The 18,199-nt window shown below is 46.5% G+C and overlaps 1 protein-coding gene across 2 annotated transcripts in view; it reads right to left on the reverse strand.

Annotated features, from left to right (window-relative positions):
- ADPGK (ADP dependent glucokinase) overlaps positions 1–17,805 on the reverse strand; it is a 28,839-nt gene extending 11,034 nt beyond the window's left edge. Inside the window, exons 1-6 of one of the 2 annotated variants that reach the window (XM_069765627.1) lie at positions 17,256–17,805; positions 13,797–14,022; positions 12,082–12,144; positions 9,738–9,858; positions 9,464–9,660; positions 7,649–7,747 (exon numbers count right to left, since the gene is read on the reverse strand). In XM_069765627.1, coding sequence (XP_069621728.1) covers positions 7,649–7,747; positions 9,464–9,660; positions 9,738–9,858; positions 12,082–12,144; positions 13,797–14,022; positions 17,256–17,479 — 930 coding nt within the window. In that variant the 5' untranslated portion in view covers positions 17,480–17,805. The remainder of the gene's footprint in view (positions 1–7,648; positions 7,748–9,463; positions 9,661–9,737; positions 9,859–12,081; positions 12,145–13,796; positions 14,023–17,255) is intronic. The other variant, XM_069765626.1, reaches the window with a different exon arrangement.
- Positions 17,806–18,199: the final 394 nt, after the last annotated feature.

Raw genomic sequence — 18,199 nt, forward strand, 5'->3', positions numbered from 1 at the left:
GCTGTGGCTGAAGATCAGAAGAGGACGTCTTGTAATGAAGATGGGAGGCGCCGCAGCGGACCAGAGACGCCCATCCGACCTGACCAGCAGCGGGACCGCCCCTGGGTGAGTATAATATAACGTCTTTTTCTCCTCTTTCAGGTAACATCTGGGGCTTATCTACAGCATTACAGAATGCTGTAGATAAGCCCCTGATGCCGGTGGGCTTACCTCACCCGCGAATTTCGGGGTGACAGGTTCCCTTTAACGTTGATGATTATGGCGTATAGCCAATGAAAACCCAAGTGTCATTATCTCAGTAAAATAGAATACTTTATAACACCAGCTTGAAAAAGGATTTTAAAATCTGAAATGTTGGCCTACTGAAATGTATGTTCAGTAAATGCACTCAATATTTGGTCAGGGCTTCTTTTGCATGAATGCAGCGTGGCATGGAGGCGATCAGCCTGTGGCACTGCTGAGGTGTTATGGAAGCCCAGGTTGCTTTGATAGTAGCCTTCAGCTTGTCTGCAATTTTGGGTCTGGTGTCTCATCTTCCTCCAGATAATACCCCATAGATTCTCTATGGGGCTAAGGTCAGGTGAGTTTGCTGGCCATTCAAGCACAGTGATACGGTTGTTTTTAAACCAGGTATTGGTACTTTTGACAGTGTGGACAGGTGCCAAGTCCTGCTGTAGAATGAAATGTCCATCTCCAAAAAGCTTGTCGGCAGAGGGAAGCATGGAGTGCTCTAAAATTTCCTGGTAGATGGCTGCGCTGACTTTGGTCTGGATAAAACAGTGGACCTACACCAGCAGATGACATGGTGCCTCAAACCATCACCAATTGTGGAAACTTCACACTAGACCTAAAGCAACTTGGATTGTGTGTCTCTACACTCTTCCTCCAGACTCTGGGACCTTGATTTCCAAATGAAATGCAGAAGCATTAAGCTACTTACTGGTAGCGGCATTTTTCGGAGGCCCATGACAGCACTACGAGAGAGGGGATCCGCCCTTCAGGAACAGGAAACCTACAGATACAAAAGGGCGGTACCTCTCCCCATGCATCAGTTGTATATTAGAGCCTGAGAGGACTACCGCGGTTAGTAGCACACAAACATACATTATATACAGTTTATGTCCAAAAATAATCAATCATAATGAACTATATACCACACGTGAGATCTATCTATCTCATTATATACATTATGGGAAGTGCAACCCCCACGTGAATAGGGAGGGAACTAAGGGTGCTGTCATGGGCCTCCGAAAAATGCCGCTACCAGTAAGTAGCTTAATGCTTTATTCGGACTCCCATGACAGCACTACGAGAGAATTACAGAGATGTAAACTACCTTAGGGAGGGACTATAGCCTGTAGCACCCTTAACCCGAAGGCGAGATCAGAAGAGAACCCCAAGTCCAACCTATAGTGCTTGAAAAAGGTGGAAGGGGATGACCACGTAGCTGCCTTACATATCTGGTCGATGGAAACTCCAGATCTTTCCGCCCAGGATGCAGCCATGGCCCGAGTGGAATGTGCCCTCAGATTCTGCGGAGCTGGACCTCCACCTGCAGTATAAGCCAGAGAGATAGCCTCCCTAATCCACTTCGCTAGCGTGTACTTCGACACCCTAAGACCTTTCCTGGGACCTTGGAAAGATAGAAACAACGCCTCCTCTCTCTTCCAAGCATCAGTGACTGATATATATTCTAAGAGACATCTCCTAACATCTAACGTATGGAGTAACTCCTCTTTGGAATTAGAAGGATTAGGGAGAAATGATGGTAGAACTATCTCCTGAGAGCTATGAAATTCTGAGGCCACCTTTGGTAAGTAAGCTGGATCTGGTCTGAGGACTACTCTGTCCTGTAGAAACTCTGTATAGGGGGACAGCCTAGAAAGAGCCTGTATGTCTCCTACCCTACGAGCAGATGTAATTGCCACCAAAAATGCTGTTTTGAGGGATAGTAATTTAAGTGAGGCTGAATGTAAAGGCTCAAACGGTTCTTTAGTCAAGGCTGAGAGGACTAGGTTAAGATCCCAAGGCATTGACCTATTCCTGTGTATAGGTCTGGATCTACTAGCTGCTTTGATGAACCTTGATACCCAATAATTACCAGCAATGTTGCAAGAAAATAAGGCCCCTAGGGCTGAGACTTGTACTTTTAGCGTACTCGTGGATAGATTTAGCTCTAGCCCTCTCTGCAGGAATTCTAGAATCTGGTTAATTGGTAAACCCTCTTCGATATTAAAATTTGAAGAGGCCAGAAACTTCCTCCAAGTTCTAGAGTAGATCTTAGTTGTTATGAGTTTTCTACTCTTCATAAGGGTATCAATGAGATTTGGAGAAAATCCTCTGTTTTTTAACAGTGACCTTTCAAAGACCATGCCGTCAAATGTAGACCCTTCACTTGTGGATGGTTGATCGGACCTTGATGAAGTAGGTCCGGGATGTCTGGCAGTACCCAGGGGTCTTCCACCGACATGGTCCTGAGCCAGGAGAACCAAGCCCTTCGGGGCCAGAACGGAGCGATCAGTATGATTCTCGCTTGATCCTCCCTTATCTTTCTGACCACCAGAGGCAACAGGTTTAGCGGGGGAAACGCATAAGCCAACCGGAAATCCCATCTGATCAGGAAGGCATCCACTACCAGCGGATATTCCCTGGGATTCAAGGAACAGAATTTTTTCGTTTTTCTGTTGTCCTTGTTGGCAAATAGGTCCACCTCTGGATGACCCCACCTGCGGACAATCTGGTTGAAGATTTTTGTGTTCAGAGACCACTCTCCTTGTCTTAAGGTGTTTCGACTTAGAAAGTCCGCCTTTATATTTTCCTTCCCTTTTATATGTACTGCTGCTAAAGATAGAAAATGATTTTCCGCTATCTGGAGCAGGCGGTCCGCTATTTCCATCAGGGACTCGGAGCGTGTTCCACCTTGGTGATTCACGTAGGCCACTGCCACCTGATTGTCGGAGAGGATTTTGACATGGTGACCCTGTAGATACACGAGGAGTTCCTTAATTGATAATTCAATCGCCATCAACTCCTTTTGATTAGAAGAGGCTGATGTTTGGGGGTCCCATAGACCCTGGACTACCACGTCACCCATGTGTGCCCCCCACCCTGTGGGGCTGGCGTCCGTCGTAACTACCCGAGTCACTTGAGTCACCCAGGGAACTCCTGCTGACAGATTGTCTTCCCTTAGCCACCATCTAAGAGATGTCAGAACCTCTGGACTCAATGTCATCTGACCCTGCAAGGAACCCTGTAAGACTCTGTCATAATTCAGTACGTCAAACTGTAAAGGTCTGGAGTGGAACTGGGCCCAACGGACGGCGGGAATACAGGAAGTTAGGGAACCTAACAAGGACATAGCCTGTCTAAGAGTCATGGTTGGTTCTTTAATTGCTTTTAATACCTGTTGTTGGATATGGCGCAGTTTATCAGTTGGAAGACAGCATTGTTGGGACTCGGAATCTAACAGCAGACCTAGGAATCTCTGGTTTTTTAGGGGTTGTAATCGGGATTTTTCATAATTCACGATCCAGCCCAGATTCTCTAGCTTAGATATAGCTGTTTTTACCTGAGCAAGGCAATGGTCTGCTGAGTTCCCAACTATCAGGAAATCATCCAGATAAGGGATTATGAGGATATCAGATTCACGTAAATGCGCCATGACCTCCGCAACTACTTTAGTGCATACTCGGGGAGACGTTGAGAGGCCGAAGGGAAGGGCTCTAAATTGAAAATGTCGAACAATACCCCCCATAGACACCGCCACACGTAGAAACCTCTGAAAGTTTTCATGGATAGGAACATGATAATACGCATCTTTTAAGTCCACAACTACCATGAAGCAGTGTTTGAACAACATTTTAATTGCAGAGCTGATTGACTCCATTTTAAATGTGGCTTTAACCAGGTATTCATTCAGGGATTTAAGGTTAATAATAGTCCTAAATGATCTGTCTGGTTTCTGGATCAGAAAAAGGGGAGAGTAGAATCCACTCCCTCTTTCTGACTCTGGAACTTCAATCAGCACGTTTTTGAGGCATAAACTCACAACTTCTGCCTCCAAAGCCGTCTGTTCAATAGTGGAGGAACGTAAGGGGGTTAACAAATTTATCCCGAGGCCAGTGAATAAATTCTAATTTCAGACCTTCTGAAATAATACCTCGGACCCAGTCACTATTTGAGATGTTAGACCATGCGGAAGAGAAGGCTGACAATCTCCCTCCCACAGGGATCGCTAGTCATTGGTCCGGTTTCTTACGTTCTTTTGAGGAACGGCGGAACATGTAACCCGTACCTCTCCTGCGTCTATCCTCCCATCTAAAATTCTCTCTAGCGGGTGAGGATGCGCGCTTCCTTCCGCGACCAAATCTCCTCCTGTTGAATGGACGCCGATAAGAAGATGATGACAAACTCGGGAATTTTTTCTTGTCATCTCCAGCCTTTTCAAGCAGGTCATCCAAGGTTGGTCCGAAGAGGTATTCCCCTTTGCATGGGATAGCGCATAATTTGGACCTTGATTGAATGTCACCCGACCAACATTTCAACCACAGGGCTCTACGAGCCGCGTTGGAGAGTCCTGCTGCTCTGGCCGCCATCCTGACCGAATCGACCGACGCGTCCGACAGGAAAGCCGCAGCATCTTGAATCACCGGAAGCGCACTTAGAATGGAACTTCTGGAAGCGCCTTCCTTAAGCTGGGATTCCAACTGTTCCAGCCAGACCATTAGGGATCTGGCTGTACAAGTCGCAGCCACCACTGGCCTCAACGATCCGGCTGCCATCTCCCAGGTACCTTTAAGGAAGGTATCCGCCTTCCTGTCAAGGGGGTCTTTAAGGGATCCCATATCTTCGAAAGGTAATGCGGCCTTTTTTGATGCCTTTGCTACCGCAGCATCTAATTTAGGGGCCTTGTCCCAGGTATCCACAGTCGTATCCTCAAAGGGATATCTGCGTTTTAAGGCTGGTGGTAATGAGCCTTTCTTCTCCGGTTTCTTCCATTCCCGGAGAATCAGGTCTTGAATTTTATCATTCACCGGGAAGGACCTACGCTTCTTGTGTTCCAAACCACTGAACATTAGTTGCTGATGGGAAAGCGGAGTCTTAGGTTCTTCTAGGCCCATCGTACCTCTGACCGACTTAACTAATTTATCTACCCGGTCCAGAGGCAGACAGAATCGGCCAGATTCCTCTTCTGATGATGAGGAAGAGAGATTTGAGCCATAGGAACCTTCATCCTTATCTTCCTCTGATGAATCAGAGATCACCGAGGTTCTCTGTTTTGAACTCCCCGCCTGGGACATAGACCGCAGGGATTCCCTTACTTCTGTACGGATCATCTCACGCAGATTAGCCGTAGAAGCAGATTCTTCCGCTACCTAGGGGAGGACAATAAGGGTGATACCATCTATCTAGCCTGATGTCACTCAACCCCTCCACTCCTGTAGACCTCACCGTCTGTTGTATACAGGAGGCGCATAATTTTTTAATATAAGAATCTGGTAACGGGACTTCACACAGGGCACACTCCTTATGTTTCGACTTTGCACTTTTCTTTCCCTAAAATGACAAAGTATAAGGGGCCCGCGTCACTGAGTGAGCATTCACGTAGATCTCTTACCAGTGTACGCCAAAAAAGGTACCGGAACACGAGGGGGTTCTTTGCCAGTCGATGCTCTGGATCCCTGCTTGGACGAGCTTTTACGGCTGGACTGGTCACTTCTGGCATGCTCCTTCTCCGTGGGCTTTTGTCGCACGTCCTCCGGCAACTGAAGCTGCCGCTCACCATCACTCTCCATGATGTGGATGTGACCAAAGGCAGAGCTCTATTCCCAGCTCCTGCTTAAATCCCCCTCAGATCCGGTCAGCAGGCTGCCTGGCGCCACTCCTATTGGTTCCGGCTGATGAGACTACATCTGGGGGGTCAGCGCAGTGTGTGAGGAGACCGGCGTTCAGGATCGATGGGCGCCGCCATCTTGGATGAACTGCGCATGCGCAGTCACCCAGAGACCGGAAACGCCTGCTGACTCCGCCCCCTCGACGTCACTGCACCGGAAACGCTCCAGCTAACGCTGAGAGCGATGCAGGACGCCGAAGAGCACGCAGCAGCGTTCCGGATAGCGTTCCCCTCCTGGCACCGCTACATCACCACCGTGCTGCACCACCACATGGACCGAAGGAGCGATATACTTACCAGCGCCGGCGCTAACGGAGATCAGGAATCCTCTGGACTCTGCTCCCTGCTGTCTACATCACTGACGTGCAGTCCAGCCAGGACCACCGTGATGTCTTCCAGGAGCTTCCGCACCGGTCGAGGTAGGAGACCCCCCCGCTACCTGATTCGACCGGCCGGCCTGGGATCCATTCTACGAGATTCATCTGTAGGATCCTGCCCCTCCAGGAACAGGAAACCAACTGATGCATGGGGAGAGGTACCGCCCTTTTGTATCTGTAGGTTTCCTGTTCCTGAAGGGCGGATCCCCTCTCTCGTAGTGCTGTCATGGGAGTCCGAATAAATTTACTTTCATCTGAAACCAACACCTTGGACCACTGAGTAACAGTCCAGTTCTTTTCCTCCTTGGCCCAGGTGAGACCCTACTGGCATTGTCTATTGGTCATGAGTGGCTTGACACAAGGAATGCAACACTTTTAGCCCATGTCCTGGATACGTCTGTGTGAAGCAATGACTCCAGCAGCAGTCCACTCCTTGTGAATCTCCCCCAAATTTTTGATTGGCCTTTTCCTAACAAACTTTTCAAGGCTACGGTTATCCCGGTTGCTTGTGCACCTTTTTCTACAACACTTTTTCCTTCCACTCAACTTTCCATTAATATGCTGGGATACAGCACTCTGTGAACAGCCAGCTTCATTAGCAATGTCCTTTTGTGGCTTACCCGCCTTGTTGAGTGTGTCAAGGCCTGCTTTCTAGCCATTTGTCAAGTCAGCAGTCTTCCCCATGATTGTGGAGCCTACTGAAAGACTAAGGAACCTTTTCAAATGCTTAGGAAGCCTTTGCATGTGTTTTTGTTAATTATTCTAATTTACTGAGATAATGATTTTGGGGTTTTCACTGGCTGTAAGCCGTAATCATCAACATTAACAGAACAAATAAACACTTGAAATAGATCACTGTTTATAAGGACTATATAATATAGGAGTTTCACTTTTTGTATTGAAGAACTTAAATTAACTATTTGATGATATTCTAATTTAGTAAGAAACACCTGTATATACACTTTTAAATATTATATCTTATAGCGGGTATATATTTTTCCCCCTTTCAAAGGTTAATAGTTTATTTGAAAAGGAAAAACCTTCCTCAATTGTAGACATTTTTTTTACGAATATCAAGAATGACCTGCAGCGTTGTCAAAGATTTTAACTTTGGCCATTTGTATATTTGAGTTTGACATCCCTGGCTTAAAGGATTTTTTCTTATCTAAAATCTCAATATACAGGTTAAATTGCCGTGTTGGCACTTTGTGATAAATAAATGGGTTTTGGATTGCAGTTTTGGCACTCAGTCACTAAAAGATTCTCCATGACCGACTTAAACCATACCCACCAGATGAAAGTATTTTCTGACATTTTTTGTATAACTAAAAAGATATATACATAGATATATTTCAGCTTTTCCAAGCTCAGTGGTTACCTGGTAAATGATTCCTCTCATCATGTCGCCATCAGTCATACTGGCTAACTCCAAATGAATAAGAATATCTGAAGGAACATCGGACAAAGCGCTGGCAGCCTAAAGGTTGTAACAAAGAGAAATACAGTTGGGGGTAAAGTAATATTAATCAATCTTCTAACTGGGCAAAAAGGACCCAATGTCTGTTTCTTAAATGGTTCAAAACGTTTGATTAAGATGATGTTAGAACTAATTTATTTCATTACAAATGGGCTCTATTTTTTACCCATAAAGATACTACATCTTCTAATAGTGTATACGAAGTGCTGATTAACTGATAAGAATGGGAAAAATGGTAATAAAAAAGCCCAGCGATGTCTGACCTGTGGATGCACGATCTGGGTTCACTTATCTAAAGCATCATAAAAAAAAAATGCCTCCATGGAACAACCACCCCCTGCCGACATGCGGGCTCAATTCAGGCTGTGCTTTCTCTCTGGGACTCTCTGTTAATGAAAAAATGGTGGAAAGCCCCCAAAATGCTAACTGAAGGGGGCCCAACTGTGTACTTAGCCATAGCATGGGTACACCAAAGCCCCCCATTTGCATTTAAAATGTACAGTATTGATATGATCATTATACGGGCCAAGTCCCCTCTATCACTATAGAAAGTGTAAAGGGAGTTTGTCAACCCAGAATTCAAAATTGTAGGAGTGTTCCCGTTTAAAAGTTATTCCCCATCGACAGAATAGTGTGGCACTTTACGATCACTGGGTGTTCAACCGCCGTGGCCACCAAAGATCCCGAGAACCAGGTCTCTGAAGAGCCCCGGCTGAATGTTGATGTTGAAACTGCGCACTACCGCTCCATGCATTCTTAATGGCAGCGCTGGACATTGACAAGCGCAGCGCTGGGTTGATCCTAGGCACTCCTATCAGAATGAATGAAGAGGCAGTACTCATGATCGACCTCTGCTCCCTTTAGCCCCAGTTCTTGGAATGAGTGAGGGTCACTGCAGTCAGCACCCCAGGAAATGGAAAGTTATACCCTATCTCGTTATCTTGTGGATAGGGGACAACGTTTAAAGTCGAGTACACGCCTATAAGTATATGGCAGTAAATACCACTGATACAGTTATTAATAAATGTTTGTGTTTAAAAAAAATACAAAAACATATTTGTAAAATGTGAGCAGAAGCACTGTACATTTGCAGTGATTTTGGCAATAGCCTGAGGCTTCTAGCCAAATGTCTACTCCCTTTTGGGATCTGAAGTTTGAATTGTCCAGAAATTTCAATTTAACCCAATAGCTTCCAGCTCATTATCCCCTCTTCATTTAATCACCACTGACAGCATTTTTTTTTTTTTTTATTGAACCGCTGCAGTGGTGCTTTAAATGTACAGTAATTCCCATGCCCCCGGTCAAATACTAACCGGCTGCCACCGTCATTGTTTTCCATCGTCGCTCTGTCGGTCTCTGGTGAAAAGTGACCTCCCGGCTGCTCCAATGCTTCATAGAGCTGAGCGGAGGTCACTGTTCAATACAAGTCTATGAGAGCCTCGTTCTGGCTCTCACACATGCATTGAGAGCTTGTAAAATACCTTCTGAGTTCCAGCCAATCAGAAGCTACACTAAAAAGATGGTGCTGTTGGACCGGTAGGGTGACGAAAAACAGCGAAGACGCCAGAGGGTGAGTTTATAACAGGGGGCTTATATTTAAAGTGCCACTCCAGATCTGAAAAAATAACGCTGAAGTGGCGCTTTAGGGATAGGATGGAATCAGAAGAAATTTGGAAGGTGGGGGTAAACATTAGCATACTGAAGAAATTTTCTTACCTCCTGTAAACGACTGGTCCTTTCTTCCTGACTTAAACCCTCCATCATGTGCAATCCAGAAAGAACCAACAATTTTGGCTGGAAATCCTCTAGGTTTGAAAGTAAAACCTCCAATGAGGTCATGGCACCATTGGACAAATCATGTGAAAAAATGAATCGACTGGCGGCAGGAGCACGACCTGAGCCCCACTGTTCTCCTGAAAGGCAAAACAACTTTTTAATGAAAGGTGCCCTTATCCTACGTGAACAATCAAAACATACACAAATTATTTACCAGCTTTATATTCCAGGATCAGATGATACTCATCATGTTCTTGTAATGAGGTTGGAGGTACTAAGATCCGTTCATCTAGCAGCTCATGAAGTTTAGGGCCTATTGGGCCACAAAGTAGAATCTGTTGATGAAATAATTGAAAATATACTTACCGTATATACTCGAGTATAAGCCGACCCGAGTATAAGCCGACCCCCCTAATTTTGCCACAAAAAACTGGGAAAACTTATTGACTCGAGTATAAGCCTAGGGTGGAAATGCAGCATTTACCGGTGAATTTCAAAAATAAAAATAGATCATTATTTCCCCATAGCTGTGCCATATAGTGCTCTGCACCGTTCATATTTCCCCATAGGTGTGAACCATATAGTGCTCTGCACCGTTCATTGTGCCCCCTAGCTGTGCCATATACGGTGCTCTGCACCGTTCATTGTGCCCCATAGATGTGCCATATACGGTGCTCTGCACCGTTCACTGTGCCCCATAGCTGTGCCATATACGGTGCTCTGCACCGTTCACTGTGCCCCATAGCTGTGCTGTGCCATATACGGTGCTCTGCACCGTTCACTGTGCCAGATAGCTGTGCCATATACGGTGCTCTGCACCGTTCACTGTGCCCCATAGCTGTGCTGTGCCATATACGGTGCTCTGCACCGTTCACTGTGCCCCATAGCTGTGCCATATACGGTGCTCTGCACCGTTCACTGTGCCCCATAGCTGTGCTGTGCCATATACGGTGCTCTGCACCGTTCACTGTGCCCCATAGCTGTGCCATATACGGTGCTCTGCACCGTTCACTGTGCCCCATAGCTGTGCTGTGCCATATACGGTGCTCTGCACCGTTCACTGTGCCCCATACATAGCTGTGCTGTGCCATATACGGTGCTCTGCACCGTTCACTGTGCCCTATAGCTGTGCTGTGCCATATACGGTGCTCTGCACCGTTCACTGTGCCCCATAGCTGTGCTGTGCCATATACGGTGCTCTGCACCGTTCACTGTGCCCCATAGCTGTGCTGTGCCATATACGGTGCTCTGCACCGTTCACTGTGCCCCATAGCTGTGCTGTGCCATATACGGTGCTCTGCACCGTTCACTGTGCCCCATAGCTGTGCTGTGCCATATACGGTGCTCTGCACCGTTCACTGTGCCCCATAGCTGTGCTGTGCCATATACGGTGCTCTGCACCGTTCACTGTGCCCCATAGATGTTCCACATAAATTTGTGCCGCCGCAATAAAGAAAAAAAAACACACTCACCTCCCTTGATTGCAGCTCCCGGCGTCTCGTTCCGGCGCCTCCATCTTCCCGGCGTCTCTGCTCTGACTGATCAGGCAGAGGGCGCCGCGCACACTGTATGCGTCATCGCGCCCTCTGTCAGAGAGCAGAGACGCCGGGAAGATGGAGGCGCCGGCCGGGAAGATGGATCGGCGCCCGGCGGCTGGAACGAGGACAGGTGAATATAACATACTCACCTAGTCCTGGCGATCCTCGCGCTGTCCCCTCCTGTCTTCGGTGCCGCAGCTTCTTTCTCTATCAGCGGTCACCGGCACCGCTGATTAGAGAAATGAATAAGCGGCTCCGCCCCTATGGGAGGTGGAGCCGCTTATTCATTTCTGTAATGAGCGGTCCCACGTGACCGCTGAAGAGAGGAAGAAACTGCAGCGCCGAAGCCCGTGGGACGGCAGGGGGAGCGCCAGGATCGCTGGGACTAGGTAAGTATACCTCAGCGCCCTCACCCCCTCACCCGCCGACCCCACCGCTACCGTGACTCGAGTATAAGCCGAGGGGGGCACTTTCAGCCCAAAAATTTGGGCTGAAAATCTCGGCTTATACTCGAGTATATACGGTAAGTAATTTAACTTACATTACAATAGTCCTAAGGAGTTAGCACTGCTGCTTTGCAGCGCTGGGGTCAGGAGTTAAAATCCCACCAAAAACATCTGCAAGAAGTCTGTATGTTCTCCCCATGTTTGCGTGGGTTTCCTCCCACATTCCAAAGACTTACTGATAGGGAATTTAATATATAAGTAAAAAAGATGATTAATAATAATAATAATAATAATAATAATAATAATAAACAGAGAAACAAGAATTGTCAGTCATTATGCAGACCTTCCCTCCTGTCCTACAGTGTGTGCTCTCCTCAATTAGAAGCTCCACAGCCATGTATAGGGGGGAAAATAGGAGTAGAAAGCAAAAATGACATGGTGCTATATTATCACACGACAGACACAATTGTCCAATAGTGGGGCCTTCTGATTTTCACATGAATAGCGCTCCATTTCTGGTATGAACACCGATTGTGGCAGTATAATGTGTGTGCACAGGGATACGTTATGTTACCTCTGTATCTGGATGACTGGCCAATCTCTGAGCAATAAGTGCCGCATTTCCACCAACAAAGTGCTAAAAAGAAAAACAGAGCAATGATGTAATGATTATTCAACAGTAAGACAGAATGTCATATTATATAATGAAATATAAACTATTATAACATGGATTATTATACATTTTCTGAACGGACACAAAGACCTTGTACACCTTAAAGAGAACCTGTCACCCCCCAGGGCGTTTTAAGTAAAAGAGCCACCTTCAGCAGCACTAAGGCTGCAATGTGAAGGTGGCTCTTATGTTTAGCATTCCTAGGAATGCTGAAATAATGACTTTTATAAATTTGGCGCCATATCTCTATTGAGTCCGGGAGGTATGATTTTATTAACCATTTCATACTATTGGATTAATAATGGATAGGTGTCAAAATTGACGCCTCTCCATTATTAATCTGGCTTAATGTCACTTTACAATAGCAAGGTGACATTAACCCTTCATTACCCCATATCCCACCGCTACACGGGAATGGTAAGAGAGTGGCCAAGTGCCAGAATAGGCGCATCTTCCAGATGTGCCTTTTCTGGGGTGGCTGGGGGCAGATGTTTTTAGCCAGGGGGGGGCCCAATAACCATGGACTCTCTCTAGCTAATTAATATCTGCCCTCAGTCACTGGCTTTACTACTCTGGCGGAGAAAATTGCGCAGGAGCCCACGCCAATTTTTTCCGCGATTTACCCTTTAATGTTATAGCTACAGCGCCCAAATTTTGCACATACACACTACTAACATTAGTAGTGCGGAATATGCAAAAAAAAAAAAAAGGATATGAAATGGTTTACTGTATGTAAACCATGTCTCATATGGTGTTGGGTTTGTGAAGGAGATAGCTTTTAAGATAGATAGATAGATTTTTTTTTTTTTGAGAACCTGGATACATTGTATGTCCGTATGTCGGTTTTGCAAGCCTGCGAGAAAATATCGCAGTACGGATGCCATACGGATTACATACGGAGGATGCCATGCGCAAAATACGCTGACACACACTGCCTACGGATGAGATACAGATCACTATTTTGGGGACTTTTCTGCGTATTACGGCCGTAAATTACGGACCGTATTTTTATACGCTGAGTGTGAGGCCGGCCTAAGGCTATGTGCACACGTTGCGGTTTTTGCTGCGGATTCGCAGCGGTTTTGACGCTGCGGATCTGCAGCAGTTTTCCATGCGGTGTACAGTACAATGTTAACCTATGGAAAACAAAAACCGCTGTGCACATGCTGCGGAAAAAAACTCGCGGAAACGCTGCGGTTTATTTTCCGCAGCATGTCAATTCTTTGTGCGGAATCCGCAGCGGTTTGGCACCTGCTCCATATTAAAAAACCAACGGTGCCTAAAACCGCAGTGGAAACCGCACAAAAAAACCGCGATAAATCCGCAGTACTTTTTGCACTCCGGATTTAATCAAATCCGCTGCGGAAAATTCCGCAATGGAATCCGCAGCGTGTGCACATACCCTAAAGGAGCAAGGAATCCCTTCAACTCCCATTTTCAGTCAAAACCCATCACTAGGGTTTTATTAGGTGCTTTCAGACAACTGATCTAACATAGCAGGGTGGTACTCTATTTATCGACACCATAATTTACATGTGAGCATAGCCTGAGTCTTCATTAATTACCATCCCAATATCAGAAGAAAAGAAGACACACACGGTGATGTACGGGCTCACCTTGGCGCCTGGACTTTGTGTGGCGGTGCGGGAAATGTGCTGAAAGCTGTCTGCATCACTGTAGAAACGTTCAGCCGCTGCTCCTCGCTGCATGTAGTGCAGAAATGTAGCCGCCAGCTCCTCCTGTGAGGAAAGGACCAAGTGATCGCCTCCAGACTGGGGGGTCAGCCCTAGCGCTTGCAGCAGGCTGACCCCGGAGACTACCACGTCAACACACGCATTGACTCTATAAAGAAAAACAAAACAGTAGCAGCATATTTACATATGTACTACCATAAAACCAGACACAAGCACCATAGCTCTCATAACTAGCTGATTAAGGGAAAGTATAACCAAATTTTATGGAAATACAAATTGTTAAAAACTAGTCAGTAAACTGGACCAAAGATCCTAGAAACTCAAACTTTCCTAAAACCTGAAAAATGGAACATTACACTTGTGTATGAAACTATAGGATCAAATATGGATCATTTTTAAAAAATAATCTGCCAGTAGGATGAACCCTTCCAAGTCGTCTATAAGGGCATACAGGTCATAGAAGGCTGAATAAAATAATACCTTCATATCTGCCAACTGAGGTTTTATTCTAGAGAAATCCACGTTTTTCTTCTATGTAAATGAGCTGTTAAGATCTATGGGCTGGACACAGATCTCACTGAGAATCTGCCTCCAGCGATTATTTTAAAGAGGCCCTGTCACTTGCTTAAAAATAACTGTGTTGATACTTTCTAAAAATCCTTAAAAAAAAAAAATACACTGGTGCTATCCCATAATACCTGCTGCTCGGAGAGAAAGCCGACACATGAAAGCCTGTAAATTGGACCTAATTAATAAAAATGATCAGTGAGCCAGGGTCCAAATATGATGATCAACTGAAGAGGGCACAAAAGATATTAAGATGCCCTTTGGTATAACGGGCAAAAACAACAAGAACAAAAAGATCCCACACAAGAATACTAAAAACTAATAGTGGTTGCCCGACATAAAAAATGGATACAAATATTCACTTGCATTGCTGTTCCACTTACTAAGGTTGAATCTAATGGTTGCCACAGATCGGGCAATATCTTGAAGGCCAAACCTAGTCTTTGTACTCTGTAGTAAGGAAATCCAGAGAGGTCTCCTACAAGTAGCCGCGCGGTGGCCAGTAGGGTGACTGACAAGCATGGGCTACCGACAAGAGACCACCAGCAAGTGAAGTCACATCTCTTTGTAACAGCGGCCTCAGTACTCCACTTTCCTATACGTTTCGGAACTCTGGTTCCTTCTTCAGGGTTTATGAAGACTCAGGTAAGTTCCTTACTTAGGTCCTTTTCCTGCATGGACATCTCAACTATTAACCCTTTCCTTTGGAAAATGAAGTCCACATCCATGCACCTTATTCATATATTTAAATATATTTTTGTTATTGGTATGCAAGTTTAATTATTTACAGATTAATGGGTTTTAAAGAATATGAATACAATTTTCACATTAACCACTGGTGCACTTTTCAGGCCACGTGCACATGTTGAATTTTTTCACTCCAGTATTTGTTAGCTAAAACCAGGAGTTTTCCTCTGATTGTTCCACTCCTGGTTTTGGCTTACAAATACTGATGTAAAAAAAAAAAAAACCTCACCAAAATACTCAACATATGAACATGACCTCAAATGCTAAACACACGTACATTAGCCACAATGGCTAGGCAGTGGATCAGTACACAGCCAGCTGTCAGTTAGTGCCGGGGTGTGGTTACAGCCATTCACCATGTACTGAGCTGTGACTGAAAGCAGGAGGCTGCAGGGAGGAATAATGTTAATTTCCTCCCCATAGCCAGGCAGTCAGTGGGAGCCGGGCAACTTTGGACCTCCATTAACCTGCAGGTTAACCCCATATCTGCAGGTCAATAGAGTTTGGGGACGTGACAGCTACTCTTTAAGGCCCCTTTCACATGTCAGTTTTTCACAATATGCGATGGATCTGTCGAGCCAACGGATTGTGACCGACGGCAAAAAACTGATGTGTGAAAGGGGCCTAAGACTCGGTTTTTACATTGTGGCTGGAACCATGCAGACATGAAGCAGGCCGGAGGATGGGGACGGGGTGGTGGCTTATGGTCTGCCAGACAGAATCCTGTTGAGAAGAATATACAGTTGGTGATGTTAATCTTAGTTCCCCTTTCTTTCTCAAAAGTCATCCATTTCATACTTCCTGTTGCATTCATAACGGAAGTAATTTACCAAACCCTTGGATATTCTTGTTCAATAACCCCTTAAAGTCAATGTCAACCGGTAAGGCTATGTGCACAAAATCCGCATCTCCTGGCAGAATCCGCAGTTTTAAACTTCTCCAGGGTTCAAAACAGAAGTAGTATCTTCAGGTACCAGGGAAGATGCTCACTGGTTAGCGTTTATACAGAATCAGCATTGCCTGGGAAAACGTTGGTTGGAGCGCCGGCATTTTACAAGACAAAGCGTAATTTAAAGGTGTGCACACAGAGAAAATGCAGTCCAATCTGCCAGTATCATGTTATAGAGCGGGGGAAGCTGAGTGGATTGATGTATAGTTTTGTGGGCAAAGATCCATTGTAATCTGTGACTTCATCATCCAATCCTCTGCTATTTCTGGGAATTTCGGTCCAGTGGTCGGTCCCATCAGTGGCTGACAGCTTTCGTCGTATAAGTGTACATACAGAAATGGCTGTCAGTCACTCATGATATATATCAATCCGCTCAGCTTCCCCTAGGTAATAATTTACCGTATATACAATCCAAAAAGCTACGTGCCACTAAAACATTACGCCATACACTGGCTCCCCGATTTCTGCCCTTCATCCAACCTCATCTTGTGTGTACCTACATAATACATAGCTTGATGGATCCCAGACTCGCCCAAACCACAGGCAGCATGAATCAGAGCTCGGAGGCACGAGTACATCCAGGTATATTTTTCTTAAAAATGTAATGGTGTTTAGAAGATCCAGTTGGGGACATAATCGGATGGAACCAATATGGTCCCCCCTACATGATTGACAGGTCTCTGCTAGGTGTGTACTTATTAATGGTGCTGGGGAAAGTCATGGGGGCGGCGCTGGATTAGTCGGGTCTCCCCCCAGATTGATCTCCGTTTTCTCTGAAATGTCAGAGCGCAATACACCAGGCTGCCATCGTGCCGCCAATCTCTGATCCGCGCTGCCCGCAGTTTGGGCAGTATGACTCTTTCCAACCATGTCTCACCTGCCTAAGCCCTCACAGGTCCCCAACACTTTGGTGGCCCCCATTGATCTTTACTTGCCTGCATCGATGGCATCACTTACTCATGTGACCTCTGATCACCAGCCTCAGTGATTGGCTGCGCGATCCCATGGAGGTACGTGACGTCATGGCTGCTAGGTGTAGACGAGGAGTGGTGGGACCAGCAGTGTCAGTGCTCAGGTGACCTCAGCCTGGTATACAGAGACAGAACATTAATGCTCACCCCACTGCTACCTTCCCCCACTGCCTGCTAGGGGCTGTGATCACGTGGTCCCATGCAGCTGACAGGGCTTCCTCAAATGAGGGGCTGGAGGTGGTCTCCCTGGAGGAAAGGCTGTGCAGGGACGAGAAGTATTCCAGGGCAGCCTCGGGGATGTCCGGCTGGAGGTGATGGATCAGCCCCACAGTGAATGCCAGCAGGCCCACACACAGGGCTCTGGCCCACATTGTGACCTATAGAATGAATCGGGGGTCTGTGACCGTCCAGAGAGCACACAACAAGCGAGCACCGAGCACTGTCCATCAAGTCTTCACCCAGCTGCCAGGAACTGCAATGGCTCCAAGCCAATCACCATATGTGCGAGCCCAGAGCCGGGCACCGGCGGCGGCGAGTGCGGAGCAGGGAATGAATGGGAAAGCTGCCGGGGCTGCTCCGCCGGTAGTTGCACTCCTGACCGCCGCTCCAGCCTTCCTGACAGCGGCCCCGGCGTAACTTGTGTCTGTGAATAGAGAAGTGTCTAAGCCTCACGGACAGGAGGAGGGCGCTCATATCCTCCAATCACAGGCCCGGCAGGGTCACCTGAGGGGACTGACGTTCACTGCGACTAGAAATGAGGCTTGACACGCACAATTCTGAGCGGCAATGTCCACGTCACCAGCACGAGTCACCGAGCGCACTGTACAGGACGGACACTGGTGGCCGCCATTTCCCTGGAGACTCCATGAAAACGAATATTGTATGTGCGGGAAATCAGCGCGGCCTCTATCACTGGGAGCCGTGTCCCTGCTGTAGCGCGGAGATAGTCACTGTAATGGCCGGCAGTCCGGCTCACCGAAAAGAAGCTGCTTGTTTAGGTCCTACATGGATCCCCAGTGTGTGTGTGCTCGCCATAGGTGAACATACATATAAAGCACCACTCCTAGCAGGGTTTTTTATTGAAGAGCTGG

The sequence above is a fragment of the Ranitomeya imitator genome, chromosome 4 (assembly GCF_032444005.1).
Source record: "Ranitomeya imitator isolate aRanImi1 chromosome 4, aRanImi1.pri, whole genome shotgun sequence".
Taxonomy (NCBI): domain Eukaryota; kingdom Metazoa; phylum Chordata; class Amphibia; order Anura; family Dendrobatidae; genus Ranitomeya; species Ranitomeya imitator.